This window comes from Dreissena polymorpha, chromosome 8 (assembly GCF_020536995.1).
Source record: "Dreissena polymorpha isolate Duluth1 chromosome 8, UMN_Dpol_1.0, whole genome shotgun sequence".
NCBI classification, from domain to species: Eukaryota; Metazoa; Mollusca; class Bivalvia; order Myida; family Dreissenidae; genus Dreissena; species Dreissena polymorpha.
This window is the reverse complement of record NC_068362.1, coordinates 78,112,772-78,134,665: the sequence shown is the minus strand read 5'-3', so window position 1 is coordinate 78,134,665 and position 21,894 is coordinate 78,112,772. Positions and strand designations below refer to the sequence as shown.

Below are 21,894 nucleotides of genomic sequence, written 5' to 3'. Positions count from 1 at the left end.
TTACTATTATCTTTATTTGAGAAACGTTGGTATTTTGAGTAAATGTTTGGTCGTCTTTTTTAAACAATGGGATCAAACAATAACTATGTTCATTTTTGGCTGCCTTCCCCCAGTAAATGTGCAGTTCTCGTTTTCTGGATTCTGCATTTACATTAAGGCCGGTTATCGTCCTGACATCTCGATCGTAAAAACGATTATTCTCAAAATGCTGGATAATGTTGCAATCCAAAACGCCACCCAATAATTCGGCATGAAAAGGACCTGTATAATGATTAAGTTATTTGTATTGTTAATTTATCTGCTCAAACTAATTGTAATCAATACATTTATGAAATTTGACACAACTTGGTTTATAATACAGTACATGTTGAACATACCAGTAATCTCAGTAACGAATATTTCTTGCAAGAGCTTATCCAGATTTTGGGTTACACTTTTCTCAGTCAATTGAAATTCTTCAATGTAGATGCCGTGAATTTCAAAGAATATTTTAGCGTCAATAAATTGGGTTTTGGATTGTTCAAACGCTTCTGTTAACTGAAGTTAAAAAACACACAAAACAACAACATGTCGTTTCAAAGAGCCTCGTTAGTGAAGACAATACGATATAATGATTGAATGTAAAATATGAAACAGTTTTGGCATTATTCTGGTTATAAAACATCCACAAGCTTGCAAGTGCTCTTCGAATACAACACTATTTTGAGACCTTACTTTCATGACACGCAAATCGTCAGATTATATACGAACACCTTAAATACAGACGTCTGGTGAGTTTAACACGTATCGATTAATTAATGCACATTTGCTCGATGGATGTCGAGTATGAATAAGACTCTTGTTAAAACCTATCTGTTTTGTTATACAAAACAAAATCTATGAGCCTTTTTCTTTTTGGAACGTACAGTAGTTTCGTTTAAACCTGTTATATTTTTATGAACCGTGCATGGTTGTTAAATGTATATATTTATATCAACAGTTTGTATAGACTTAAACACCGTTTTGTTAAAGTTTTGAAAAAAATAATAAGAAGAAATTGTTTTTTTATATGTAAAGTCTTATAAATCAAAAGGTTATATACATTTAATAGGTTGGAAAGGTTAATTATACTTGAAAATTTGTTTCAATCAAGAGTTCTTTCATCGGTCAAGTCGTCTATAATACATCCTGGGTAAAAAGCTTTAATTCATAAACAGAACGGATTCTAAGTGCACAATTACATTCTTAATAAAATTAATTCGATTCACAGAGAAAAAAACTTTTTTATGAAGTAAGTGTACCTGTTTAAGATACATTCCAAAATATTTAATTCCAAAACGTGCAGCTGCACATTGAAGAGTGCACTTCAATTGATCGTTTCCACAAATAAGATGACTAAAAAGTTCGTATAGATTGGTGATGTTCTTTTCAGATATTGCATATGGCACAAATCCGTCGACATGTATTCTGCAATAAATGTAAAATAAATAAAATAAATAGCGTTTTAACCTTAAACAATTGGTAACCTTTCAACTGCCTTTATTCTTGCATACTGTTGTCTTTCGAGAACTTCATATCATCCATGTATTTATACAAATGCTTTTGACTGTAGGTGATATGCCATCAAAAATAAATCGGATTTCTGAAGTGTTGGTGAGTGATTGAATATGTTAGAGACGATTTTATAACAAAATATTCACCAGTGACATACATCACCATATGGTTAAAAAAAAGATTTTAACATTATGAACATTTAAATTCGCGGTGTTTTTCAGTGTGGTAATACAAAATCTAGTGTATAGAAACTAAACCATGCTGTAGAAAGCCGGCCTTTGTTTTGGCCACGCTTCCCGCATTAACTTGTAATTTGTATTCGTAGTAGGTTTTTTTCTTGGCATCACTAGTATAAATTACTGTTTATACTGTATTAGCATTCTAAACAAAATATACAATTACATGTAAAATGGTTCATGGTTATATCATTTTATAGAGTGTAGCTATGTGACACTCTAGAATTTGTGTGACGGCATGCTTATAGCTTTCTTATAACCGCTTATGTGAAGGCTTTTGTACATGAAAATCCCAGAAAATGAAACATGGTTTGGTTATTTTTAACAATAGATGTACGCATGAATCGTTGCCCACGAGGTTGGTTCAATTAGTGTCAGATCCTTTAAAGTATCGAACATAAAGGCGCCTATGTTGATGAATTCTTCCTGAGGTAAACTTTGGTAACCCATGTACACATCCGCACACCGTTTCTGAAATGCAGAACATAAAAAGAAGCTATATTTGTTAATATTTAACATCAATGCCGTCTAAATGTACTTTTTACTAAAAACTCCACTTACGTCGAAACAATAACCAATTTCTTTCAGGGTTTGCAGGTTCATATAGTTGTAAATATGCTTGTTAAAAAACTGCCAAAGTTATACTTTTGCGTTCAAGATGTTGTCTTGTTCTTAAATGTAAATTCTACAAATGAGCCCACTGGATTTACACCAAGTACAATATAATATGTATTTAATAGCCTTCCATGGTAAACCAACGTTGAAAGTTTAGAAAGTGACGTGTTCGAACATTTGATGATTTAACGATAACCATGAAAGTTGCAGTAAAAGAGGAAGAGTCATAACTAGTATCACTCTTTATAGGTCAATAAGCTAGATGATACGTGTACGAAGAGCTTCAACAATTATTTCAGTAAACCTACCTGCAAAGGCAAACCTTCGTTGTCCGATTCTGCGGTAGAGATGTCGTGTGAAGGTTTAGCACGGACTACAATTAAATAATCAGGCAATTAATCTTCGTCCGCAATGGAGATCGATATTTCGTTTTATCAGCTACAGTTTCAATTACAAATGTATTTAGTTTTATACAGGATGTAGGTTCAGAAATATGCAATGTTTCAGTAAAGCCTCATACAATATGCTTAATTATTGTTCGGCACATGCAAACTTGCATCCAAGCAAAAAGGAAACATTGTGTTATTCATTCTGAAATAATTACCGGCGCGGTTACACATTCCGAGCACCGACTACCAACAAACAGTTGAGCAGTTATATGCACCTTCAGTGTGATAATCCCATTGTTATCATTGAAAGTCACGCACCAAAATACTTTAAACATATTAATTAAATTTACTTAGTTTCCATAGGCTCCAATAACTTAACTAATATAAATATCAATAAATCCAAACTAGGAAAATCCAGTTACAGAATGTGGTTTTGCAAATAACTTTTCTTTGAATTTATCGGTGAATTGATAATGTCATTCGTTGATCAATTTACACGTGATTTTTGTTGTTGCCGTTATCGCTGAAATCTCAACACGAACAGAATTGTATTGCAATTCATGCACCAATTTATCCGTGTTTCCATGAGCACGCGTCAGCGGATAGTTGTAATGGGAAAATTGAGCTACAACGTATCGACGGAACAACCGTTGCTGACGACTTTGGGACGGAGCGTCATCAATAATACTTCGCATTTTAGAGACAGTGGATAACGACTGAATAAAAAGCCGTTAAAAAAAAAATAATACGTGTGTGCTTTAATAATAATTCATATTATGTTTCGGAATATTTAACGACCGGAAATTTAGATGCGTGATATAACATCACTGTTGCTTTGCTCTCGTAACTTAACTCGTACGCATTTCAACTTCCGGTCGTTGTTTTTTCGATAACAAACTATAAAAATATGTAACAGTTTTTAATATCCACCGGTCAAAGAAGGTTATTACATTGTTTATAATAAGTTTCTCAATAATTGTTAGGAACCGTCGAGCGTTTTTTGTGTCTGTTTCTTTTGATTGTTTAAAGAAATCAAAACAACTCTGTACGAACCTGAAGTGTTTTTGTTTTCAGGTGTTTCTGTCGCATTTGGTTTGGATTCTACTTTATCTTTCATAGGACCCGCGCCTGATTCAACATAAAATGACACAGTTAATTAAAGCAATGGTCAGCTTTTAAAAGCATAAAATAAAGTTATACCACATTATGTTTTATACAATATGTAAATACCGAAGACTAAAAGTAAAACAATCTCGACAAGAAGAGATGAAACACAGATCAGTTCAGGGTAAATAAATGAAAAAAATTAACCTTTCATTGTCTGAGTCTCATTAAAATGGGAATGAACTCATACAGGCGGAAAAAATAAATTATTAAAACCCCACTAAACAACGTGTTAAGCGGGTGTCGTATGAGGCCAAAATAATAAATGTTCGAACCAGGGATGTCTTGGGTTTCAATTACGGCCGTCGCGGTGAGTTGTGCACCACTGTCTCCATCCACAGGAATAGCGGCTGAAAAAATGTACAAAAGCAGGTGTTATATAATAATATTTAAAAACATCTTAACTAAAGTTGGGTTGTCGGTTTGTATGTTGGTCCGTATACAATACGTGGAGAAAGTTTTTACATACATTCATTGAATTGGTAGGATGTTGAAATAGGAGTAAGAAGAAGACGACAACCTATTTTGAAGTAACAAGGTAAAATGTCAAGATTACAGGGGCTTGTAATATTAAAGTTTGTTCTGCGCAATATTTTAAGAGAGGTATGAGATATTGTCATGCACATTAATCTAGTGACTACTTGTGTCTAATGGACGTGTTTTTTAATCACTAAGTCAAAAGTCAAGGTCCGGAGGCTTGTAACGGAAAAATTCGTTTAGTTCAATAACGTGAATATTTTAAGAACATTTTGACCTATGACCTTGCAAATGGATACAGTGGTATCACTTGAGGAAAAAATATGCTTGTTTATTTTGCGGTCATCGGATCAAATAAAAAATAAAAGAAGCTTATATCAATAACTTCCACTCTGGATGATATTTATACGCACGATATTTTAAATTGATTTGCGGTTATTCGGGAGGAAAAGAAACACATGTATTATGAAGTCAACTTGTCTAAGATCACGGTAACAAAAAATGTGTTTCCGCTTTTCAAATACAGTTTGACATACACTTTAACTCACTGTCATATAAACTGAGATGCGACTTACTCGAGCGTTTTTTGTGCGTGTTTCTTTTGATTGTTTAAAGAAATCAATACAACTTTGTAAGAACCTGAAGTGTTTTTGTTTTTAGGTGTTGCTGTTGCAGTTGGTTTGGATTCTACTTTATCTTTCATAAGACCCACGCGTGATTCAACATAAAATGACACAATTTATTAAGGCAAATGCCATCTTTTAACAGCATAAAATAAAGCTATACCACATTAGCTTTTATACAATATGTAAATACCGAAGACTAAAAGTTAAAACATGTGGACAAGAAAAGATGAAACACATATCAGTTCAGAGTAAATATATATCCTTTTTCACCTTTTATTGTCTGAGTCTAATTAAAATGGGAATGAACTCACACATGCGGAAGAATAAATTATTAAAACCCACTAAACAACGTGTTAAGCACGTGTCGTATAAGGCCAAAATAATAAATGTTCGAACCAGGGATGTGTTGGGTTTCAATTACGGCCGTCGCGGTGACTTGTTCACCACTGTCTCCATCCACAGGAATAGCAGCTGAAAAATGTCCAATGCAAGTGTTATATAATAATATTCAAAAACATCTTAACTAAAGTAGGTTTGTCGGTTTGGATGTTGGTCCGTATAAAATACGTGGAGAACGTTTTCACATACACCCATGGAGTTGGTAGGATGTTGAAATAGGAGTAAGAAGAAGACAACAGCCTATTTTGAAGAAAACAGGTTAAATGTCAAGATTACAGGGGCTTGTGACATTAAGTTCTGTTCTGCGCAATATCTTAAGAGTGTTATGAAATATTAGCATGCACCTTATTCCAGTGGTTACTTGTGTCAAATGGAAGATTTTTTTAATCACTAAGTCCAAAGTCAAGGTCCGGAGGCTTGTTACGGAAAATTTTGTTTGGTTCTATAACATGCATATTTTAATAACATTTTGACATATGACCATGCAAATTGATAAAGTGGTACCATGTGAGGAAAAATATGCTTGTTTATTTTTTGGTCACCGGGTAAAATAAAAAGATAAAAGAAGCTTATATCAATAACTTCGACTCTGGATAATATTTATACGCACGATATTTTTAATTGATCTGTGGTTATTCGGAAGGAAAGAAAAACACATGGATTATGAAGTCAACAAGTCTTAGGTCACGGTAACAAAAAATGTGTTGCCGCGTTTCAAATACAGTTTGACATACACTTTAACACACTTTCATATAAACTGAAATGCTACTTACTCGAGCGTTTTTTGTGAGTGTTTCTATTAATTGTTGAAATAAATCAAGACAATTGTGTACGAACCTGAAGTGTTTTGGTTTTTAGGTGTTGCTATCGCAATCGGTTCGGATTCTACTTTATCTTCCATAGGACCCACGCCTGATTCAATATAAAATGACACAATTTATTAAAGCAAATGCAAGCTTTTAAAAGCATAAAATAAAGCTATATCACATAAGCTTCTATACAATATGTAAATACCGAAGACTAAAAGTACAAAAAATGTGGACAAGAAGAGATGAAACAAATATCAGTTCAGAATTAATATATATCCCTTTTTAACCTTTTATTGTCTGAGTCTAATTTTAATGGGAATGAACTCACACAGGCGGAAGAATAAATTATTAAAAACCCACTAAACAACGTGATAAGCACGTGTCGTATAAGGCCAAAATAATAAATGTTCGAACCAGAGATGTCTTTGGTTTCAATTACGGCCGTCGCGGTGACTTGTGCACCACTGTCTCCATCCACAGGAATAGCGGCTGAAAAAATGTCCAATGCAAGTGTTATATAATAATATTTAAAAACATCTTAACTAAAGTTGGTTTGTCGGTTTGTATGTTGGTCCGTATACAATACGACGTGGGGAACGTTTTTACATACATCCATGGAGTTGGTAGGATGTTGGAATAGGAGTAAGGAGACGACGACAACATATTTTGAAATAAACAGGTTAAATGTCAAGATCACAGGGGCTTGTGGCATTAATTCATTTCTGTGCAATATCTTAAGAATGGTATGAGATATTATCATGCACATTAATCAAGTGGTTACTTGTGTCAAATGGAAGATTTTTTATATCATTAAGTCAAAAGTCAAGGTCAAGAAGCTTGTAACGGAACATTTCGTTTTGTGGCATATTTTAAGAGTTGACCTATGACCATGCAAATTGGTAGAGTGGTATAATGTGGGGAAAAAATATGCTTGTTTATTTTGCGGTCACCTGGTCGAATAAAAAGATACGAGAAGCTTATATCAATAACTTGGACACTGGATGATATTTTATCTGTACGATAACTTTTTTTTATTGAAACGCGGTTATTCGGGAGGAAAGACACATGGATTATGAAGTCAACATGTCAAATGTTACGGTAACAAATAATGTGTTTCCACGTTTCAAATATAGTTTGACACTGTACCACACTTTCATATAAACTGACATGCTACTTAATCAGGAGAAAGGGAGGAGGCCGTTTAAATTGCAGTTCTCTTGGCCCAATGTAACTGGACTGTATTTTACTAGTATTTTCTATCAATAACTCAATCATATTTCGTATGTTATTTCATTTTTTTAGAAACTGTGTTTTTTCCATTCTACAAAATTACTATTTATATACTTCAGTGGAATTGTTGTGATCTAAAATCTGATAATATTGGTCTTCTTCGGTTAATATATACATATTTTGTCCGAATATGACGTGCCTTTAGGAATTTATGTTAACAAATGGGGGGGTCTACTCTTGCAGTTGCTAACAGTGAACCAACAAAATAGCTGCTGCTAAAGAAACCATTAGATGTCAGGTTTGAAATAACTTAATTCACATACACCTACAACACTTTTTTTATTGTGTTTCCTAGCTTGCTCTAAAGTGTACGTTCGGGATATAAAATGCTTCGTTAAACACCTTCCTGAACCTCTCCCTTTACTTGTTGACATAAACGTTTATAAATCTTTATAGGGCATTTCGTGGTTAAACTGATGGTAAAGGTAACGTTATGGAGAAAATATCATAGATAATTAACAATGGTGTCTTTAAAATGATAAATAACTGATAAATTATAAATTTATTTACATCCAGCCAGCGTCGTAGCCACGCTGAGGCACACCGAGGCAGTTGCCTCGGCTAAAATTTGCAGAGCAATTTTGAGATTACAAGGAAAAAAAGGAAAATTTATGTCAAAGAATAAAATCTATGAACGAAATTGAGGCAATTAAATGAATTTTAGGCCCTATGATATTCAGAAACAAATATTCTCATTGAGTACAATTGGTTCATGTTAAGGCAGATGATTATTTCAATTTAATAACTTCTATTGATGCCTAAATGGCTCAGCAAAATGATTTGGAAAACCCGTATATTAAACAAAGCGTCGCACTGTACACTTCGATGGTATAATCATGGTGGACATCGGTACGTACCGAGGTGTTTTACGGCCAGGTCGGGGTCTTTTTGGGACCTAGACATACTTCGGGTGGTTGGCGTTTTTGGCTTTATAGGTATTCTCCTGTTTATAGCCGGCGTCGAGTTAAATCCGGGACCGTTTCAGGTGGTATAAGTCTTTGTTCACATTATAATTTTTAAATTATGATGTCCCGCGTATTAAACTTTTTTGATATAAAGGAGTTCAAGTCTTTTATGTTTAATAGTCAATGTAGTTGATGATAGAACTGACAGAAAGTGATGACGCAGTGCTTAAACAAAATTGTACACAAGTAAATTGAAAAAAATGGCCAGAAACTTCACTGATTTAAGTTAAATATTTGTACTCCTCATGATAATCAATACGTCCCTGTGACGCAATCGGTAACGCGTTAGACTCTGGATCTATTGACCACTATTATATTGTCACTGCGTTGGTTCGAACCCCAGTAGGTCCGTGGTTTTTTTCCAAATAACTGTTCCATCAATGATCCTTTTTATATGTGCTTATGATTGAAAACGCTTTTGATTTAATGTATTTAAACATTTTTTAAAGAGCCCTATGGTGCTTTCAAGCTCTAAATGGAAAAAAGTCGTCCATGATTTTGTTACCGGTGAACTTGTCTGAACTACAACAGCAAGTTTTCGGAAGCTGATTTGATGTAAACTCAAACATAAAATTTATGAAAACACTCATAACGAATAATATCTAAAGTAAATAAAATGTTATTATATAGTAGCATGTCAATGGCATCACTTTTATGTTTGTGCATAAACACATTCCAGTTGATCGAAAACAAATTCTTCAAATGTGGGATTCGACTGGAGACAGAAGAGTTGAATTAGCGTTCAATAAGATTGCTTTTTAAAAGTTGAAGAATAATAAAATATGATAAGACAGTGAAAAAGTTTTTCAAAATATATGAAACATTATTCGCTAAAATGTTTGATAGATCTATTTTCTTCATATTATAAGGTAGATCTATATTATTTAAGTATTTCAATAATAAATACATAAAGCACATTCTAATATCCATATACATATTATTTCTTGTATGAGAGAGCTGCGTCTATATTTTTTCTTTTTCTAGCTGACTTCAAATGAATTATATGACTATTTTTCTGTAGTAAAGGTTGTTACATCACTGTCACTTCAATCTAAAATTGACAATAAACTTGTAGCAGATTTTTTGGTAACTTTATTGATTCTAAACGGTCACATGTAGCATCCACGATTCCGATAATTTAGGTATAAAACGTGGTTTAAATGGCCTTTCAAACGCACCAGAGACGTTCTAGGTATAACAATATTTCCGGGGGGGGCACCCCTAGAATGATCTATGATACTGCCTCGGCTAAATTTTGGGTCTGGCTACGCCACTGCAAGCGACAGGTATCTTTTCATGCATAAAACGTTCTTTAACACATCCAGTATTTTTCTTGGATTTTGATCGCTCCACGGAAGTGACCACTTCCCATTGGTTTAAACTTTCAGTACTAGCGACTGGCCACCGAGACCTGGCAGATGAGAAAGTGTAGCGGAGGCTTACTATCTCCTGGACGGAAATTGATCATTTCCGGTCGGCACACCATAGGAGGACGTAGTGGGACAGTGCCGAAACGTCCGATGATTATGGCCCCACCTGATGAAGGAGATAGTAGCAGCATCACGGCTGTATCTGACAACTATATCTTCTGGAAGTCCAGTGACTGTTGGGAAAGACCAGCTGACAACTGCGAAGAGTACAGTGACACAATGGAGAGACAGGTGACAGCTAGGAAAGATTGGCATAGGGGTTACCTGTCCCAGCAAGTCAGTTTACGTTCTTCGTAAGAAGAAACCTGAGCAAGCTACAGAAAGACAACACAAGAAATAACCCCGAGGTCGTACGAGAGTGGGGGAGGATGATCGACCTACAAGCCAACAGGTAACGAACACGCCCGATCAACCGACAACGAATCAGAACACGGACTGGTCAAGAACATGTAGTTGTTGGAAGGTGTGTAAGAATAAGGTGGGACACAAGATTCATCGCACAAAGATGGGATGCGCACCAATCCTAAATCTGTTGCAACGCGCAAGGCAACTTGGTGAGACGGAGGAGGAGCTAAATCAAGATGAACACCACAGTGCCCAGAGCCTCCACGCATCAGAAGAGGGTAAGGTACCCATCAATAACGCAGAGAAGACTGAAGATCGAGCTGCGATAGAATCTACAGAGCGGCGGAAGAAAGTGATGTGGCCCGCAAGTACAGAGAGAGCGAAGTGGAAGGCGTTTGAAGAGAGAGGAGAAGTGGATAGGGGAACACAAGGCAGTTGACTAGCGACTGGCCACCGAGACCTGGCAGATGAGAACGTGTAGCGGAGGCTTATTATCTCCTGACCGGAAATTGATCACTTCCGGTCGGCACACCATAGGAGGACGTAGTGGGAGAGTGCCGAAACGTCCGATGAATATGGCCCCACCCGATGAAGGAGACAGTAGCAGCATCACGGCTGTATCTGACAACTAGTAATGGAAAAATGAAAACAATTAAAAAGAAAGCTTTCATAAATCATTAAATTTATTGAAGATTCTTTATCGTTCGAATCTGATGCAACAACTTTGCTTAAATTATAAAGGAGTATGTTCTTTTAAAGTACGACTGTGGCTAAAGTGTTATAGACTCATAATCATTCCAAATAAACGAAATATATAAAGCAAAATATTTCGTAAACAAAGCACAAAAAATTAGCGTTCCTTATAACAGTAGACACGATTAAACGAGATACAAAATTCTTATTTTTATTTTTGTGGGACAATATATTCAATGTGGATATCCCGCAAAGATAGCCGTACATTTACGAGCGAAAGCGAGACTGGCAGCGTCGGAAGAACGACGTGTTCGTGAGAAAAAAATATATATATATATATACGTGTCTTCTGTTTGCTACTCAATTGAAAAAAATAAATAAGCGACACTCACGAGACGACGTTGCATTTGCTGGAGATGTATGCTCACGGTTTGTTGTCCCTTTACCATCTGGTTCGTTTGAATTCTGCGATTCAGATCCTAAAAGGTGTTGCAAAAAAACACAATGGTGCCTATTCTGTGATTGCATACGTGAATGCACCATATATTCACCAGATATTTTACATAAAATATGTATTTTTATCAAAATCAGCATCATTCTTCAACACCTTACCAAAACTGTTGAATGACAGAACGTTCCCAAAACTGTTGAATTACAGAGCGTTCCCAAAACTGTTGAACTAAAGAGCGCTCCAAAAACTGTTGAATTACATAGCGTTCCCAAAACTGTTGAATTACAGAGCGTTCCCGAAACTGTTGAATTACAGAGCGTTCCAAAAACTGTTGAATTACACAGCGTTCCATAAACATAAGCACATTCGAATCTACTGACATGCCACACTAATCATGCGTATTAGAATGTGCTAAAATCCCACATCAGTAGGTAACTATTATTTGGAATATTTGCATAATATATTTATACTGAAAATATTTGGAATAATATTAAGTCAGTTTGTCAGTTTGTATGTTGGTCAAAATTGGTTTTCGAACAATACGTGGAGAATGTTTTCACATACACCAATGGCATTGGTAGGTTCTTGACATAGTTTCAACGGAAGACGACTACCTATCTTAAAATGAACAAGTCAAAGGAAAGGTCACATGGACTGTTGACATTAAATCAAGTCCGCGGAATATCTTAAGAATGGTATGACATATGATCATGCACAGTATGCACATTAATCTATGGGTTTCTTGTTTCAAACGAAGACGTCAATATATTTTGAAATCACTTGGACAAAGGTAAAGGTCACAGATGCTTGTAACGGGAATTTTTTTTTGTACTACAGCATGTATATATTTATAATAATTTGAACCATCTGGGGAAAAATATGCTTGTTTATTTTGTAGTCACTGGTTTAAATATAAAGATCAGGCAATTACAATAACAATGAAAAGATCAGAGAAGCCAATTACCTGGACTCTGGATGATATTTATACGTACGATATTTTTTATTGAAATGCGGTTATTCGGGAGGAAAGACACATGGATTATGAAGTCAGCATGTCAAATGTCACAGTAACAAATAATGTGTTATCACGTGTCAAATACAGTTTGACACTTTAACACACTTTCATATAATGAACATGCTGACGATCTTGCCTTTTTTGTTCCCTATCTGCCAAAGCAAAAAAATATTCAATGCTTATAGTCTTAAAGTATTAGATTATACCCCATTAACGATTGAAATAGTGGTTATTCTAAAATCACTCTTTCACGTTTGTGCGTCCCTCTTTCAGTCTGCGTCTGTTCTGATTATGGTTGGGATGAAAACTCCACCAAGCATTCAATATTTTTTAATAACATATGTTCATCTACAATTTATATGAGTCTTTGTGTAACGCTAAAGAACCGTTTAGCTTCTTCAAATTCCGATGTCAATATGTAGGTTACATGATTTTGCACAAATGTTTAGCACTATGAGTCGGTGAGTCACACTCAAGAACAGCATGGCTGTCTGTTGGTCAATGTCGAAAATTAAGGTCAAAATTTAGACTGGAGTTTTTAAACATATATGAAGGCTTTATGTTTTGACCATGTATTAATTGAGTAATGACATTTTGCACAATGTTTTCGCTTAACGTGTCGGTATGTCGTTCATAGAAATCATGTATGTGTCTTCAAACTTAACTTCCTACTATAATTTCAAGGTCAGATAGCATAATTTTCTTTTTAAACGCGCCCTCTCTTTTAATAAAACCATGCATTCAAGATGATTAAACTGTACAAGAAGGTATTGTAAGGTCAAGAACCTTATTACTACTTAACTTTAAAGCTTATATTTAGCGATCAAATGTCAAAAAGCAACATTGATTTTGACGGCTGTATGACTGTATCAATGTAGTAAGTTGGAATAATTATTACATTCAGTGAAGGCAATAGCTGTGTATTTGAATTATATTATCGTAGCAGTCAATTTAAAGTAGCAGCAGTATCTAATGATTTATTGTATTGATTTATTGAATTATTAATTGTTTTATACTCACCTTTATACTGCCTTCTGAATAGTTTTGTGATCACAAATACAGACAGTGGTATTGTGATCACAAATACAGACAGACAAATCGGTATGATGATCTGCTTATAAAGTTGCTCATTTGTTGATGGTGCATCTGATGTTCCTGAAACGTGACGATAGTATGTATGTATTATTGGTATACGGCATCTACTTACAGGTGTAGGTATGAATTGATACATGCCATTTAATTTAATTAAATTTCTTTTTAAATAGAACGGTCCTTACAAAGAGCAAGTCTGATTAATCGAAAAAAGATATTTACAAAAAGAGGTTAAAATCTTTTCCGAATCCGAAACATGCTTTAATCACTCGGCTATTCTTGAATTCACTTAAATGTTTTTTATGAACTTCATATACAGGATATAAGTTTATTCAAAAGTTATCGAGGAAAAGTACAAATTAATGTTCAAATCGTTGCGCGGTTCAAGTTTGAAATGTGTGCGTCTGATTAATAAAGGCTAAATGTTTTGCCACGTGTATTGTTAGAACTGATATTAAAAGAATCGTCCGTTTATAGACATCCTTTAATTATTTTTATTTCTTAATTTGTTTATACTTTAATGTATTGTACATAATTTATATGTGGCTGCAGCAGAAACCATTATTTAATAAACTATATTATGTAGCTCTTAGCTCTAAAAAATATATCATTATTTCTAACTATAAATAATATATATATGCCATGAATTATTAAGAGAGGCCTATGTAAATCTGAACATAAATACGTACTTATAGAAGTCGTTTGTACGTCGGTAAAATGTAGTTCAGGTCTGTCGGAGGTAAAGGGTCGTGTTCTGAAAAATAACACGTTGAAAACTTAGCCTTACAAATAAATACTTGTGTCTGTTTCATATAATAATAAAGCCTAACTAATTGTAAAAGGCAAGAATTTTGCACATTATTTTGACTTACATTCTGTTTCTTACGGTGTTTCATTTGTTAGAGCTCATGATTATTAAACTATGAATAAATCAATTTTGAAATATAACATACGCCAATAAACAAACCAACCTTAACTAAACTCGTTGCATCAAACAATCCATAATAAAATCAAAATATTACCTAACTTGTTTCTATTAATTCACCATGCTTTTAACAAATAACAGTTCCTTGCTTACACAACATCTAAAAAAAGTAGTCATATGATATCTAGTATGTCAAAATTGTATGAACGAATGAACACTTTTTCACTTGAACACTTTTTCACTTACACTGACACCTTTGTACATATATCTGATGCTGGTTGTCTCGCATATCCAGTAGGACATAGCATACCACATGTGTAATCTACAACACATTATTTAAGAACTTCTACCAGAAAAGCATTGCATAAATTAAGAACAAATAACGATGTTAGTCTGTAATAAATCAAATACCTAGTCCGCCTGACCCACCATCGAGGTTCTTACACGGTTTCAATTGACAGAAAACTATTGGTACGCGTGTGCTTTTCTTTATATGTATGTTATCATTGTGTAATATTACACTTTCATATTCTAAAACTTCTTACAAAGCAAAAATGTACTGACTTAATAACAGCTCCATGCCTTCTGGACATTTCTTCACGAAGCAAACTTCATATTCATACAAACACATTTTTGGTGACCGCGCAGCATACCCATTCCTTGCATCACACCGACAATAACCGTCAGTCTTCGTCAGTTCCATATAATTTCGATTTCCACAGTCTATCTTGTTGTCCTCCTTTCTACAAAGGTTTTTCTTCAACATTTTACATTCACTGAACGTGGCCGATGAAGTGTTGAGACGACTGTTGTACACGTTGTTCTTGTAACATGGCCGACAATTCACTGATGCTTTACCTGTTGATTCTTGAACAGATAAATGAGGTTCTTCGCCTACGAAAAATCGTTGTTACGAAATTTTAGTCGTACATTTAATAGATTTGTGATCTTTAATAAATTGGTGTTTAAATATGTTAATGTTAATGTATTTAATAAACCATTAATTGCATTTCTGTTTAAATGTGTATCTTGCCAACGTCATATAACAAATATCATTATACAATGAAGTTAAACTCTCTTTCTCAAACCAAGCTGTGTTATTATTGCTTATTGGATTTAAAGAAATGAGATTTTCCACACAGTTTACCTGACAAACAAAATATTTCTACAGCGCAAGCATTTGTAAACTGTGTCAGGTTACGCTGGTCTCGAGCACAGTGATATTTGGTTCCAACTGTGCAGTTAGCAAGCTTTGCTTGACAGTACCATTGACAAGACCCCCATCGAGGACAGTTTACATGATGTCTATTAGGCTTCATGCATTGTTTATATTCGCAGTCTGGGCGATATCGGGATTGATATGTTGATAATCGACAAAGAATTTCCTGTATAATACATGAGACGTTTTTCATAATTAGGCAATCAGAAACAAATATACAGGTGTATAGTAAGCTGTATTACGACAACGAGGAATATATGAGCTATGCATAATTCAAATAAAGCAAAACTTACAGACATTCCTTGATAATGATCGCCGACTAAAACTTACCAAAACTAACACGCAGATCACAGTGAAGAAAACAGCGATGATTTTCATTATTTCCTTTAAAAGAAATGCACATAAAACATCAAGTTATAATCTTAATTATAACATATAATTTGCAGTAAATGTTTTTTATGTCATGGGTTTTAAAATCCACTTTGAAAGTAGAACCAATCGGCCATCCCATGATGAGAGTAAACTAATACAGTGTTTTGTATAATAAGTTAAATCTATATAAAAATTCATAACATCCCATTTATAATAACGAAATGAATAACTTTATTCATTTATAAATGACTTTCAACTTGTATTCTAAACAATATCTACCAACGCAAAACAAATTCATAGCGAAGAGTATAACTTATCATTGTTAATGATTGAAAACAAATGTACGTTCAAACAGTTGTGCATATTGATAAGATGATAGTGATAAAAACACTGATATTAATATTACATCATGATATGTTATATGTGATATGTGTTGAACAAGGACCATAATGGTCTATTTCAATTGTGTATATATGTTTATGTATTTGTTGAAAAAAAAGGTCCTCTTCTTCTTCATGCAATAACCTTCAACTAGCGAAAACATTGACATTCCACTCCAGGAAACATAATCCCGATGGTTACTTCCCCCCCCCATAGTTTTTCAGTTAAAACCACCAATGTGACATTGGAAAACTTCTTAATCACTCACCTGCCTGGTTATCTGTCATGGTTAATAAGATAGTAACATGTGAATCACTCAAACAACATGTTAGACGCTGTCACCGTTCGTTAATATTTCTCGTTACAAAATATGAGCACAGAATTTATTAATCTGCTCTACCTCTGACTGAACAATTAGTAAAGTGACGATGTTAATGAGTTTTTCAAAGGCAAGCTTAATGACTACTGTGTCATATAATAGGAACTTTCGATTTGAATATTATCTGCATACCACAAATAACTACATAAATCTCTATTTGTGTTAAATCTCAGTAAAACAGTTAATAAAATCCGTCATGTATCGATATAGTGAATGATCAAACTTGTCTGTTAATTAATAATCCGAATAAACAAAACAGTTGCGCTGTGAGTACTGTCTAAAGTATTCGTCGTGCATTCGTAAGTTCACTTGAGATGAACAATCTTCTATGTAATTAGGATGGCTGTATAAACATGTTTCTCTGTTTGTCTCATTGTTAGATAAGATTAGATTGCAGGGCGTGTGCATGAATGTTCGTGTTTGCATCTTATTGTTATTCATGTCAGTACACAGCTCTTACTCAACTCATTATCAAAAGTTCATCACACACTTGGCGTTCAAGTGACAGATATTTACCCCTTATAAGATACGTTTACCTTGTTATAATTCATCGAATTTCAGAAAGTGTGACATATTTTTAATTTAGACACTTTATACGCCTCTACTACATGTATCGCTGCTGATAAACAGTTATTCCCCATAACGTGACTTTTTTAAAGTTGTTTATTAATCTAAATATCGACGTAATAGTCAAATTATGTATGCTGTAAGTCTTAAAGATCTTAGCTGTAGATGTAGATGTAACTCTTGATAAAGTTAAACGATCGGAAGACTTACCTCAAATTATTGACTTGACTGTGTAATCGACGAGCGCATAAGTGATCCGACGTAAAGGTATTGTTTCACACCAGTTTTGGCAATCTCCACGCAGAGTTGTCGTTTCCTGCTCTTACATACACCTCTGCGAAATGCTCAGCATGCCATTTTGCCTAAAATCAGGGTACAACCAATCAAACGCATTCAATGTGTATTTGATTGAATATTTAAGATCGCATGCATTAAATTAAGTAATATGACTTATTAATTTACGATTCATCGGGCAAAAACTTGGTAGTATTAATGCATCTCCTTGGAACTATTTTTTGTCCACTCACGCTGATGGAATCATTACGCGCAGTTCACAAATGTTTACAAATGAAGAAATTGAGTGACGTTAGGCATTGCTTCGATGACGTACGTGTATTTACAGAGAGGAGACGTCAGTTCTGTTGTATTTATCGAACACATAAGGGGACCTAGTTGTACAGTATTCGGAAAAATAATTGTTTAACATTTTACATTCTTTAATTCATGTTAAGAATGTGAATTTGTGATCCAGTCTGAAAGTAATTGTAGTATGGTCTAAATTCAAACATTATGAATAGTAATAGAAGGCGCTTGAACATTATTCATACGAACCAGTTGGTTTGCGTTAAAAATCAATATATTTCAGCACGTAGACTTCATAATAATTACGGTATTACCCATGCATAATTTCTTCCACCATTTAAACTTAAAGATGACATCCATACACACCTGATTTTTACCTCTTACAAAAAAAAATGTGAACCAAATGGACAAAAAGCAAAAAGTGCTCTCAGGCTAGTGATTTAAATATAAAACAGTAAAGACTGCCTGTGAAGAACGGCATATTTTAGATGATCAAATATCCTCCTTATTCCTTAATACAATATTATGAGACTCCGGTCGTTGTCGGTTCAGGTGCTACATGTACATGTACTTCACTTGAAAGTAACCGAGGTACTCTGAAGTATACTACAATTTACCCGGCTTAGTTAAATACCGTTAAAGGCCACTTGCCATACTCGGGGATACTTTTTATTATATTTTCCATTCCCCATGTACTTTGTAGTATTCTAAAGTGTACACGGGATACTAAAATGTTGTACCTGAGCCGACAAATACCAAATGAGCATTAGTAGGTACTGTCGTTTCTAAACACTCCAGTTTTAGATGAGCATTACTGAAATTACAAAGATGAGTTCAAACATTACCACCACCTGTAATTGTGGCGAACGGTCAACCTTTGACCCCTTCATTTATAGTCAACTGATCTACATGTATAATCAGGAAATTCCACACTTCAGCTATTTAATTATGGTGTACTTGTACTGAATGGTGTGATACTAGCAAATGTATATTTTTAATCATAACTGTTCGCAGACTGGGAGAAAAAAGCTATTTCTTTTTTATGAGTTTCCTGTAATTATATTGGGGTTTCAGCATTTAGATATTTCAATTGTGTTAGTCAAACGAAATGGACATTATTAAAAAAACAAAAACAGGAAAACAAGTCCCTTAAAATGGTGGCATATTTCTGGGATATTAACAGAAAATAGCAAAACCATACTATCTGGTTATTTTTTAATAACAGTACTACTGTAAACACCTGTGTTTAGGAGATAACATTCAATAAGGATAAACACAATACTTGAAAATACATGAACAATAAAATAAACTGAAGTTAAGCTGTAATGTATTGCAGATTCACAAATGTGTGTTATGAAAGAAAGATCCAATGAAAAATTATCTTAAGGATAGTTTTACATTTTACCACTGATACAATATTTTTAAAGGTTTATAGTCTTAAAAATGCTAATTTTCTTCTAACATGCCCTTGTATTTCAAGATAGAATACTTTCCTTGCCAGAGGGAATACGTCTGGGTTCAAATCCCAGAAGGGCTTCGGAGTTGATGCATTTGTGACAAATGATTGTATTTGCTTTTATTGTATTTGATTCCCTTTTCATACAATCAACATGCAAATGTATTGAAAATCATCTTTGTTTTTACATAAATAAAAGACATCATCCTTATGAATGGACATCATTTTCATTCGTTTTAGTCACTTAAGGTTCATGGGGGTGATAAAATTCATTAAAAATTCGCTTTGGTTTTTCTTCATTCAATGTGGTACAATATGGTCAAACTATATATCATTTTAAAGCTAAAGACGGATAGAATAACATAAACACATTTTTGACATTCAATATTTGTGTGCATTATTCATATTTTGGTTTAAAACCAATACATTTTTACACTAATTTACAAAATCTCAATCTAAAGTTAGGAAGGATATGCACTACCTTAAGTTGAATAAATACAAAGCTATATACATATACAAGGTCAAGTTAGCAACATTTCACAGAAAATTATTGTCATAAAACAACAAATGAGTTTTTATTCAACTGCCTATTTTGGATAAATTTCCTAAACAAAGTTCTAAAAATAACTAAAACGTAACTACTTTTTAAAAATCCAGGTATGGTGGATAGTAAGAGTCACAATTCTTTTTCAAAGGCTTAACAATTTTGTTATTTACCTCTCAACCAAATTGCAAATTTAAACCATCTAAAATTGAAATAGATTGCAGACGACATATAAAATCGTAAAGAATTATAAAGAAATTGGCAAACCGATTGATTTTATATTTCGATTACTTCTACCCATTTTGAAAGCGTGGCACTCGCTGTGCTCCGTAGAAAAACGTGCAAAACAAATCGGTCGAAACCACGTGCAGTAGTGAGAAAACCGGGTATGTGTATACACATACCTGAGAAAACACAAACATATTTTGACTGTTGGTTCGCAACTAGTAAAACAACTATTAACATTAATCAGCAAGAGATCGCACTCAATAACAGAAATGACCACGTAGAGATATCATCACTTACCCTATTTCAAATATTTTCCAGCTGAAAATTGTCCCCCACACGTCTTTTTTAGTTTCTTTGTATTGTTTTTTAAGGAGCCGAAGTGCATCTCACAGAATATCCATCTAACTTCCGTTGTTTTAACTTTCGTTATTAAAAACTTTGTTTAAAAGAATTATTTCTCCTTTTAGATTGTTAAAGCGATGTGTTATTATATATTATCAATAGAATAGTATACCGTGATGAATTTAACGGAGTTACGTATCGATCTTTCTGTCAGTCTGTAAGCGTACTATTTTATGCGCAATAATATAAGTATGGTGATTCGACAACAATTGTAAACATTGGTGAAATGCTTCTTACATTGTTATTCTTTTGAGTGTTTATGAGGTCTGATCGTGCAGTTTGCAAACATCAACGGAAAGATTACAATCCAATGCATTTGTCATCGTCAACCGTTTGGAATGTCAATTAGGCGATGAGTTAGTTTTTAGCATGTTTCTTTCTATGTTATGAATTTACAAATGGCTGCCCCCATGGTGATGAAATGACATGTGTTCGAGTTTTGATATTTCTAGATATGTAAACTTTTTTTACTATTTAAGCGTAACTTGCCCTCGTCAATGTCGATATTATTCACTAGTTATATAATTTTCCGCCGAAATACGTGGAATAAACATGATTCAGATTTTTGAAAATAATGTATATTTTAGTGTTAAAATCGCTTTGTATTTTGATTGATTTTGTGGATGGTATGATACGTTGATGTACAAAATTGGTAGCAGTTTGAAGGAAAAACATCCTTTAAAGCATATATGTATACATTTTCAATGTGGCACTCTTCCTTTAGTCAAATTTGAGTTCAATGCTTGGGGTCCCACATTTTTCAAAATGAAGCCTCTACATGAACCTTAAACTATCACGCAAAATTCAAATGCAAAAGAATAACATTGATGGTTTCAATATGCTTAATACAATACAAACAGCATAATGCAAAAAAAGAAGATAGCAAAATAAACTCAATAATAATATGTATATATTAATTTCACAATTTATAACAATTTAAATAACTTGATATAACTGATTATAGTAATGCACAGGTATTTTAATACATCTAAGTAATAAAACTTTACATATTTCATACTATGACTGATACAACCATTGATAACATTGCTTAAAATTCCATTTTATCCATAACAACATTTGTGAATTTAAGATTTGAAATTGTGGGCAAGGAATATGAATTGTGAATGTTTGCACACGAACCACATAAAAAGAGACAATAACAGATATGGGTTTACTATTGACTTATGGATATCTTCTCATTGAACTCATGCAGTATGTGGCTTGGAACAGAATTCCCATGTTGTTAAAAAGCCATTTATATTTTATGTCCTGGGTTTTGAGCGCTCTATAACCAGGTTTAAACCCCCAAT

At 33.9% G+C, this 21,894-nt stretch overlaps 1 protein-coding gene across 1 annotated transcript in view; it reads right to left on the bottom strand.

The window, feature by feature from the left end:
* Window positions 1-21,894, bottom strand: part of LOC127840656 (uncharacterized) — a 36,390-nt gene that overhangs the window by 5,456 nt on the left and 9,040 nt on the right. Inside the window, exons 2-19 of the mRNA XM_052369069.1 lie at window positions 17,583-17,734; window positions 16,004-16,057; window positions 15,602-15,839; window positions 15,019-15,348; window positions 14,701-14,776; window positions 14,219-14,283; window positions 13,458-13,592; window positions 11,364-11,450; window positions 6,663-6,737; window positions 6,277-6,351; window positions 5,437-5,511; window positions 4,213-4,287; window positions 3,827-3,901; window positions 2,693-2,757; window positions 2,107-2,240; window positions 1,281-1,446; window positions 378-537; window positions 5-261 (exon numbers count right to left, since the gene is read on the bottom strand). Of these exons, the coding sequence (XP_052225029.1) occupies window positions 5-261; window positions 378-537; window positions 1,281-1,446; window positions 2,107-2,240; window positions 2,693-2,757; window positions 3,827-3,901; window positions 4,213-4,287; window positions 5,437-5,511; window positions 6,277-6,351; window positions 6,663-6,737; window positions 11,364-11,450; window positions 13,458-13,592; window positions 14,219-14,283; window positions 14,701-14,776; window positions 15,019-15,348; window positions 15,602-15,839; window positions 16,004-16,051 (2,136 nt within the window). The 5' untranslated portion in view covers window positions 16,052-16,057; window positions 17,583-17,734. The remainder of the gene's footprint in view (window positions 1-4; window positions 262-377; window positions 538-1,280; window positions 1,447-2,106; window positions 2,241-2,692; window positions 2,758-3,826; window positions 3,902-4,212; window positions 4,288-5,436; window positions 5,512-6,276; window positions 6,352-6,662; window positions 6,738-11,363; window positions 11,451-13,457; window positions 13,593-14,218; window positions 14,284-14,700; window positions 14,777-15,018; window positions 15,349-15,601; window positions 15,840-16,003; window positions 16,058-17,582; window positions 17,735-21,894) is intronic.